We start from the raw sequence: 9,903 nt of genomic DNA, 5'->3' as shown, positions 1-9,903 counted from the left end.
CAATAAACACACAAACATAGAAAAACACACACAAACAAAAACAACAAAAAAGGCATTCATCGGCATACACTTTGCCATGGAGTTCCTCCAGGGCTGGCAGAAGAAGCAAGCGAGCCCTGCGGGGGGACACGCTAAGGTCGCTCCACACATGTCCGCTAAGGATAAGGACGTGCTCGTCATTGGGGGTGGGGATACTGGGTAAGGAATAAGGATGGAACATCTATAGCATTATCTACAATAAACACTTACACAAACATAGAAAAAACACACACAAACAAAAACAACAAAAACGGCATTCATACATTTAGCTTGCATTCTAAGTTATTTGTTTTGCGTGCACGTGTACGCATGCATACGCATACATCGTATTATGCATCGCGCCCTTATCTATTTACATTCGTGAAGTTATTTACGCATAAACACGCCCTTACATTTTGTCAGTTTTCACTGCTGTTAAGTCTCCATTTTTCTATATTGCACTTTTTGATTTATAGTGTAGTTTCAAAATAAGTATTACTTCTAGTCTACCAGAACTATGATTACCTACACTATACAGTACACTATTTATAAAAGTATTCACATATATTACGATTCCATCGTTACACAATTTAAAGTTATGTTCTAATCATAGAAAATTATTGCAGATGTGACTGTATAGCAACTTCGCTGCGTCAAGGTGCCAAATCGATCACAACGTTTGAAATCCTCCCCGAACCAAAACCCACTAGAGGACAAGATAACCCGTGGCCGCAATGGCCTAGAGTTTTCAGGTAACAAATTATATCATATTATTTTAATAGTATAGTTTTTTAGTTGGCCTAGATTTCAGTATACACGAACACTATAATTTATGTATATACAACATAGTGATTAATTCTAATTATGAAATATATAGATATACTGTTTAAAAAATTTTAATCAGGATACCACTAAAATATATTAAACTAGCTTTCCGCCCGCGGCTTCGCCCGCGTTTTCAAAAAAAAACCCGCATAGTTCCCGTTCCCGTGGGATTTCCGGAATAAAACCTATCCTATGTGTCAATCCAAGTTACCCTCTATATGTGTGCTAAATTTCATTGCAAACGGTTCAGTAGTATTTGCGTGAAAGAGTAACAAACACACACACACACACATCCTCACAAACTTTCGCATTTATAATATTAGTAGGATAACACAAACAAGAAGTAAGATAATTTAATTGTTATTTTTTCTGCCAGGGTTGACTATGGACACGAAGAAGTGAAACTGAAGTTTGGCAACGATCCAAGGAAATTCTCTACGCTCACCAAAGAATTCATTGATGATGGTAAGTATTCTTTAGTATTTAAAACATTTTAATTCAAAGATTTTAAAATTAAAATACTTTATTATTTTTTTTTAAACAAAAAGAAATTGATTTATTTATTAATATTTTTATATATTTTTTTTTAAACAAAAAGAAATTGATAAGTTTATAGCTTTTTTTTCCAACTATCACGCAAATAAAAATGTTTGGTTTATTTAACTTTTTCCACATATGAGTACCTAAGAACACAAAACTTCGACAGTCATTCGTTTGTGTGGCCAATATGCCGATGCACGTATACTACAGTGCAGCGCGGCGGCTCGTTGTCACACCCACATGACTATAGAGATAGTTAAGCTTGCGTTCAGCGCGTTCCAATTGACGTCCGCGTCTTTCGTTTTATGTGACTTCACACCACTTGGTAGTTATGTGTGGTCATATTATATAACTAAAGAGCTACGCTCGTGTTTGCGGCGTACTCCTGTCATTTGTTTTATACCAGGTGAAAGGTAAGACGTTAGACGAATTTCGACAGGATCTTCTTCTACTCATGAAACTGAACAACTTTTGTTCTACAACTTTGCTGAATTCGTAAAAAAAAATTGGACTTTGTAAGGAAACTTCGCTAATCAGCTGACCGATTTCCATACAAAGTCCAATTTTTTTTCTACGAATTCAGCAAAGTTGTAGAACAAAAGTTGTTCAGTTTCATGAGAAGAAGCTACTGTCAAAATGCGTCTGACGTCTTACCAGTCACCCTGTATAGTGTTTATAATAATACAGTAGCACCTCTATAAGTCGAATTGATATTCGACTTAGGGAGACGCCAAAAAATTCGAGTTATAGAGTTTTCAACTTATGGAAGATTTCGACTTAGGCGGATTTTGATTCGACATATAGAGTTTGAGGTTTATTCTTATAAATTTTGAGTTAGAGAGGTAAAGTAAATTAAAATTCAACTTGCAGAGGTCACAAACATGTTTTTATTTATTATAAATCAACATTATTTCAAATCATTTTAAAATAAAAAATATGGCTATAAAAAGTCAGTATTTTTTTTTGCTTTAGATAATTTGGTTGTTCTCTAGCATTTTATAATCTATAAAGAGCAGAAAATTCTTCTTTTTCAAAGATACTGGTTTGCTTTATAAAATTTCGTAAGGTATTCAATGCGGTTCTTGCCTCTTTGATGGAAACCCATGGAGCGCATGTACTATTCACGTCTTCTATGTCATCTTAATCATTAGTATCGGTTTTCTGAGCTACTGAATGGATAATTTCGTCATCAGATACTTAACGCAAACACGTGTTTCGTGAGTCATAAATTAATTATCGTATACTCCTAAAATGTTTTCTAAGAAACAATAGTGTACTTGCACTGTCGGCAAATTCTTAAAGTCGGTAACTTATTTTTGTTTGACCAATAGAGGTAATAAATTCCAAATCATCAAGTTATAAAGGTTGTAAAATAAAACGTTGCTATGTTCGAGATACAGAGGTCAAATTTGATTTTTCGAGGTATAGAGTGAAAATATGTACCAAAATGGCTTGGAGGGACTCGGTGATTATTTCGACTAACAGAGGGACAAAATTTCAAGCAATAGAGGTTTTCGGGTTTGAAGGGAAGGGAACAAGACATTTTTTCGAGATTTGGAGGTTTTTGACTTATCGAGGTTCGACTAAACGAGGTGCTACTTATGTTTTGCAGGTAACGGCAACGTGTGCGGCGTGTCGGCAGTGGAAGTGGAGTGGGAGCGCGGCGCGGGCGGGCGCTGGGAGATGCGCGAGCGGGCCGGCTCCGCGCGCCGCTACCGGGCCGACCTCGTGCTGCTCGCGCTCGGCTTCCTCGGGCCCGAGCGGCACGTCGCCACGCAGCTGGGTGAGTGCACGTGTGTATACACGCACACGTGTGTATACAGTGGGAGGTATAAGGATACAGCACGCACACATACACATGTAGCGTGACACTCAGCTTGTCAATATACACGCACACATGTAGCGTGATACGCAGCTCGGTGTGAGGGTACAGCACGCACACACACACACATGTAGCGAGACACTCAGCTCGCAAATATACACGCACACATGTGGCCTATAACCCGACACGCAGCTCAGTGTGCGGATACAGACACGCGCAGTGAACGTGCATACATGTAGCGTGACATGCAGCTCGGTAAGCGGACACAGACAACGGTTATGGATGCGTGTATGCACGCATATGTAAACGGACCGCACGCATTGATATACAGCTTAGACAGGCCTCGAAGTCACATACCACATAACTGGTTCGACATGCACCGTGTATGCGCGTTTATACATACACACACATACTCTTGCCGCCATGCGGCTCGCTCTACACACACAGACACGCCGCCTAGACCCGTATATACACGCAGGCGTGTTTACATGCAACTCGGTGAGTGCATACAGTCATACAACATGTACACACGTGTATAGATGCGCACACACACACACAGAACGCGCGCGTGTTGGTTAGAAGTAACAGGAAATGCATAAATTTCGAATACAACGAAGAAGTTGCATTATCCAACTTCAATAAAAACATCTTTCAAATACATATTACTAACAATAATGTTTTTATACAACAGAATTGCCACTGGACGCACGCAGCAACATTGAGACAGCAAAGGACAATATTTACAAGACGCCCTTTAAAAACGTCTTTGCAGCTGGTGGTATGTTTTCTTTTATAAATTTTATTGTTATTATTCTTATATGCTTTTTAAATTAAATACCTTTTACTTTAACGAATACAATTTAAACATCTTTCCATATTCAATAAATGATATTATTTGATTCTGCGAACGCTATTCTGCCAGTATTCTTCTCAGGAAAGGGTAAAAATTAAGATCACGAAATATTTCGTTAAGAATCAGAAAACTACCTGCATGAAATTTTGTCTTCGGCTGACCTGTTTAATTTAGATTTTCCTACCCAGATATAAACAGATTATTCTCAAACTATACTATATTAATTATCAAAATGTTTTTCAGATTGTCGCCGAGGCCAATCTCTAGTAGTATGGGCGATATCCGAAGGCCGACAAGCCGCTAGAGCAGTGGATGTTTATCTCAGCGGACATTCTTATTTACCCGGCCCTGGGGGTGTGGTCCATGATCATGAACGTGAAGCTATATACATTAAAAAGGATTAAAAATGTTAAAATATCTCGTTTTGTTATTGTGACGAGAGGTAAATAAAAAATGCTGTAGTCAGGCAATTTGAAACTACAAACTCCACACAACATACAACGCTATGTCGTAGTTTGAATTTTGATGTTTTAAATTATTATAAAATCATCATGAAATTACAATCAACAAAGTTTAATATTGTTTGATAGGTTTGACTTGCTTTGGAAGTTAGTTTGAGGTGAGAAAGGTTGAGGGAAGGCCATTAAACTCTAATTTTATGGCTTTGTATGGAAAGAGAGACAATAATAGGCTAGATCTGTAATTGAAGTTAAATTTGATATTTTCTTAATAATTCCTAAAATGCCCTGACTACGGCGATGTTTAAACTATGTGTAGTTCAAAATGTTAACAAGAAATTAGCAAAAAAATATCATCATATATTGTAGCTTAAAAAAACCTTTTTCAGTCGACAAAAAAGATTAAATTTATTGTATCTATTATCATATTAATAATTTTAACTAGTCAACGCAGACAAAGTTAAAATATAACTACATTCTATTTTATTTTAAATTAAACAAATAATAATGAAACATAATTTTCGTTATTATATTTCTATTACTTTTAGATTTGTAAAAATATTATATTTTGAATAGTGCCACATTTATAGAAAATACTATAAAAATGTTTCCATAAAATACAGTACTATTTAATCTAGGTGAATCTATTGAATATTATTTATTACTGTTTTACATTATTTTAAAACTATTATATGAAAACAGTTTAACTTATAATGTTTGTATTAGCAAATGGTATTTTGTATGAAAGATTAACAAAATTCTGTTACGAGGCTATCCAGTAAAAATAGTACTTCAAAATAGATGACTTTATTGTTACCAAAGGATTTCAATAATATATCAATACAATATAATTGAATGAATTGTTAATTATATAGATCCTGCTTTGTTAGATAGCCGTTTTGTCCTTTTCACTTACCCAAAAAAGGTATTATAATTTATAAGACATTTTATTTATTGCGCTTTAGTATCGCAATTTGTATGACTGACATCGTTTGTCGTTAGCTCACAAGATTTCGTGGTACAGGCCTTGATATTGTTGCCAGTTGATTGAGATATATTTTTTTTATCAATTTTTTCCCCTAAAACGATAACATAAAATTATATAAAAATATTTTTTACAAAATGTTAAATTTAATTTTTTTTTCCTTTGTTGAGTAAGTGAAAGTCGGATTTCAAATGAAGTATATTATTAACATTCCGCTTGTAGGTGATTCGCAATTGAAATATAAAATCACGATCTCTCCTGTGTCATAGATATTTGGTTTCTAATAATATTGTCATTTGATAAAAATATTCCCATTTCGAATGCAGTATTTATTATCTACATAATATACACTCACTAACATTTATAAATTTTTACCGTTTTTAAAATTTACCACATTCACTTAGTATTGCCATTTTCAATATATACTTGGTATTTCAAAGGTATTTTCATAAAAATCAGGATAAAAACTTTTTGAATAATAAAAACTAAAATTATTAAAGGTCTATTTACAAAAAAATGATATTTCCTACGTAATAATGTACAAAGAGATCATTTTAAACTGTGATTTTATTTGTGTTTCAGTAATGAGATTAATTTTTATTGAAAATAGAGTATTATGTTTGTGTGATAGTTCCTACAAGCTGTGTCTTTTTAGATGTGATTCATAAATAATGAAAGAATATAAAATTATCCAATTGTTTATTAATCACATTCTAAAAAACTGTATCCTATTATCGCGTAAATGTTTAATTTTAGATTTAAGTTTAATCAATGCCTTTAATATGCTTGTTTAAGATCCATACCGCTATTTAATTATCTGTGAAATTTGGTTTTACGTTTTATAGTCTGCAATTGTATTTCGTTCGAAATTATGTTTTTTTGATGTCGTATTGTATACGAATATGAAATTTTGTGAATTATGTACATTTTGTTTATTGTTGCTTTATTTTTATTTAATAAAGGTTTCGTTTTATTATTTCTTTGTATTTTATTTTAATTTTTTTTCTCATAAAATTCACCTAATCCTTAAAAGCTTACCTACTGTTAATTTAATAATATTTTATGTTATTTATTAAGATTATACTAATTAATAGTAAAAAATTCTAAATGTCAAGCAAATATTCAATAGTACAAAGAAACAGCACCTTCGAATATATTTAGAATTATTACAATTAACGTTAATTATTCATTGTCGTCAGTTTTAAATGTTGCAATTAGTATGAATTACTTATTGTATTTTTATTGAGAACCGTTGCATACGTTTATTTTTATTACATTTGGGTTGTTTGAATCTGGAATAACACTTCTAGTCCGGGATACATCGCCCATTTTTGCAAGTGATTACTATCAAGCTAATTTTTCGTGAGTAGCTTTATTTTGATGAGATGCCCAATAATTTCATGTATGAAACTCTCGATTGTGGTAGCTACCAGAGGAAACAAGGATAAAATATTTTGATTTGATGGTTCTCAAATATAATTACTAACTGAATGTTTTTTTTTTGTTCAATCTCAAGATAATTATCTAAATTATTCGAAAAAATATTTGTCCTACAAAATCTATGGTTTGATCAAAGAGTCCCCCATTCCAATGTGTATCCATAACGAAGTCATCATAAATGATTAGTAACCAGCTGATTTTTTTATTTTCACTTATTTAATACTTATATAATTCAATAGACATATTGTCCTACAAATTGCGTAATAAATATTTGAGAACCGTCAAATCAAAAATTTGTATCCTTGTTACCTCTGTAAGCTACCACAATCGAGAGTTTCATTCATGAAATTATTGGGCATCTCATCAAAATAAAGCTACTCACGAAAAATTAGCTTGATAGTAATCACTTGCAAAAATGGGCGATGTATCCCGGACTATTCGTAAATATTCTTATAAATAGGTATTCTTTTACATATTATGTCGCATTTCTTATGATATGAAACAAAAAACAATCACACCATTACATTACGGATGTTCTGAAGATATGCTATTTTATTTGATGCGATGCGCCTTTTTGTGATTACTAATGAACAAAAACTCAAAAAGGCGCATAGGAAAATATATATATTTATTCTAGATTAATTTACATTTCAAAATCGTTTTAGATTTTTTTTTTAATTATTTCGCACGTTTTTGATGATAAAACGCAATAAGTAATTAAAAAAAATTGCTCTTAGCAGTGTCTTTATTTTACATGTTCTCACAATAAAATTATTTACTTATTTAAATTTTAAATTTTAAGAAACTTTAGTACATATTTTTCATCCCACTTAATTTTTCTTATATTAAAGGTACTTTAACACTTAAATTTTATATTTAATATTCATGAATGACATCAATTTTTAATTTTTTAATTACAAATTTTGCTTTACAACTAAATTAAATCATACAAAATATATCTATAGTATACGGATGCAACGGTTTTGAATAAAATATTACTGTGTATTTACGCTATTTTGACAATAATGAGTGTCTACGTAGATAATTGTATCAAATGTAGTGTTGAAGAAATAAATTATTTCAGGAAAATTGTTTGTTTTATTTTTGTACCATTTCTACCAATATCTTACCTAACTTCTAATAATATCAAAATGATAATTCTTGATGGGTTACTCTAAAATTCTTAGGTACCTGCCAGATTCCATATCTGTTTCTCCCATGTTTCTCCTATTTCTTGTGAATGACTAATTAAAGAAAATTAAATTCAAGAATGAAAGACATAGTCTATGGTCTATTAATTCAGTGTTATATATTATACATATCATATAAAAGCTTAGGCTTTTACAGTAAGAAAGGTAATATAAACCTAGTCTATACCTACAAATAAATAAAAGTAGAGTGTCTTTGTGTAATTTTTTCAATAAGCGCTCTTTAACTAAATGCGTATTGATGTGTATTGTGTAGGTACCGGCCTACTGCCTTTATACTTCATAATTATTATTAGATATATAAAAGATATTTCTTATACTTACAATTTTTATCCGTCTGTCGTTTTGTATCGTTCCTTTTCTTCAAGAACTAGATCGATTTTGACGGAATTTTCACTGGCAGATATATTGTTTCTACACATCATTGCAACTTATAATAAGTGTATAAGTATTTTGGAAAAAAAATACAAGGAAAATGAAAATGTAAGTAATGTGTGAACGTAAGTATGCTTACAAATAATTAATTGAAAAAAATGAAATATGTAATTGTATTGGTCCGGGAGCCAGCAGCAGATTTTATGACCAAGTTCCTCTCAAGCGGTAATTAGTAAAATGCATCAAAGTATAGTATTATGAAGCCTCGTGAACGTCAGCTGGAGCTCGGTTGGGGGGAAGAGCGGTTGTAGCCTCCCGTATCAGCTGACGGTTTTTTCACCAAGATACAGCCAGCTGACATATATATTTATCCACAGTTACATATAAGCTATCATCAGGTAAATTTTTGTTTGAGAGGAAATAACGGAAAATAAATTTTTCTTTAAATTTAACTTTCATGTTCGAGACACCAGCTGACGTATAATACACCATGTTGTAACCAGCTGACTATTTTTTTTCGTTGAGATATTGGGTTAGCTACAATTTGACAAATTTTTAGCTGAGAGGAAATGAATGAATGAATGTATTTTTTTTCCTATGTGCGTGGGAGGCTACAACCGCTCACCCCCCCAACCGAGCGCCAGCTGACGTTCACGAGGCTTTATAATACTATACTCTCATGCGTCTGACGAATTATCTCTTGAGAGGAAATAGTTAACCAAATTTGCATCTGGCTCCCTAACCATATTGTCAAAGTGTACAAAGTATGAATTAAATCTATCCGTTTAAAGCTTAGTTTAAAGTAGATAAAAATCAAGTCTAAAGGAGTGGGTTACTTAAAACATACAGATGAAGCTAATAAAAGTGTGTTATAGAGACAGATATTCAAATGCATGGGTAGTAGGTTAGGTAGGCTATTCAATAAAAATGAATTTCATAATTTTATATTTAGTTTGATTGCATTCATAAACTCTTTATAATGAGAATGGGGTGTCCTTTAGACAAATTAAACCGAAATCTATGCTAATATTATAAAGCTGAAGAGTTTGTTTGTTTATTTGAACGCGCGAATCTCAGGATCTACCATTTTAAGCGTAGTCTAGTATGTAGTAGGTAGAATAAATTCCATTGCTCTGACGGGTTCACGGGTAGTCAAGACATTTTTTTTCCTATTCTTTAAAAAATTATAGTTAGGTAGGTATGTAATATGTTCAATACGTCAGAACAATATTGAAAACTCAGGTACAGTGACTTGCTAACCCTCTCCACATTTCCACATGGATGGATCATATATTATTCAGCCACAAATTTAGTTTGTCGTTTCAGCGTAATTATTCAGAGCTTAAGATTCCATTAACCGATACCTGTATGCATAATTT

General features: G+C 32.5%; 1 protein-coding gene across 1 annotated transcript; it reads left to right on the top strand.

Annotated features, from left to right (window-relative positions):
• Positions 1-41: 41 nt before the first annotated feature.
• Positions 42-6,479, top strand: LOC149484369 (uncharacterized). The gene is made up of 6 exons (XM_089700520.1): positions 42-198; positions 645-770; positions 1,220-1,308; positions 2,996-3,166; positions 3,897-3,983; positions 4,302-6,479. Exons 1-6 carry the CDS (start codon positions 77-79, stop codon positions 4,460-4,462), a joined length of 756 nt encoding a protein of 251 aa, XP_089556646.1. The 5' UTR covers positions 42-76; the 3' UTR covers positions 4,463-6,479.
• Positions 6,480-9,903: the final 3,424 nt, after the last annotated feature.

Source organism: Colias philodice, chromosome 11, assembly GCF_061535455.1.
Source record: "Colias philodice isolate Cphi_HAF_F1 chromosome 11, ilColPhil1 Martin Lab GWU primary, whole genome shotgun sequence".
Classification (NCBI taxonomy): Eukaryota; Metazoa; Arthropoda; class Insecta; order Lepidoptera; family Pieridae; genus Colias; species Colias philodice.
Note: the sequence above shows the minus strand (reverse complement) of the source record. Positions and strands in the feature narration are given on the sequence as shown.

Coding starts and splice junctions, on each gene's coding strand:
- LOC149484369 (XM_089700520.1), top strand. CDS start 77: ATGGAGTTCCTCCAGGGCTGGCAGAAGAAGCAAGCGAGCCCTGCGGGG. Junction 1,309..2,995: donor CAAAGAATTCATTGATGATG/GTAAGTATTCTT, acceptor TATGTTTTGCAG/GTAACGGCAACGTGTGCGGC. Junction 3,167..3,896: donor GCACGTCGCCACGCAGCTGG/GTGAGTGCACGT, acceptor TTTATACAACAG/AATTGCCACTGGACGCACGC.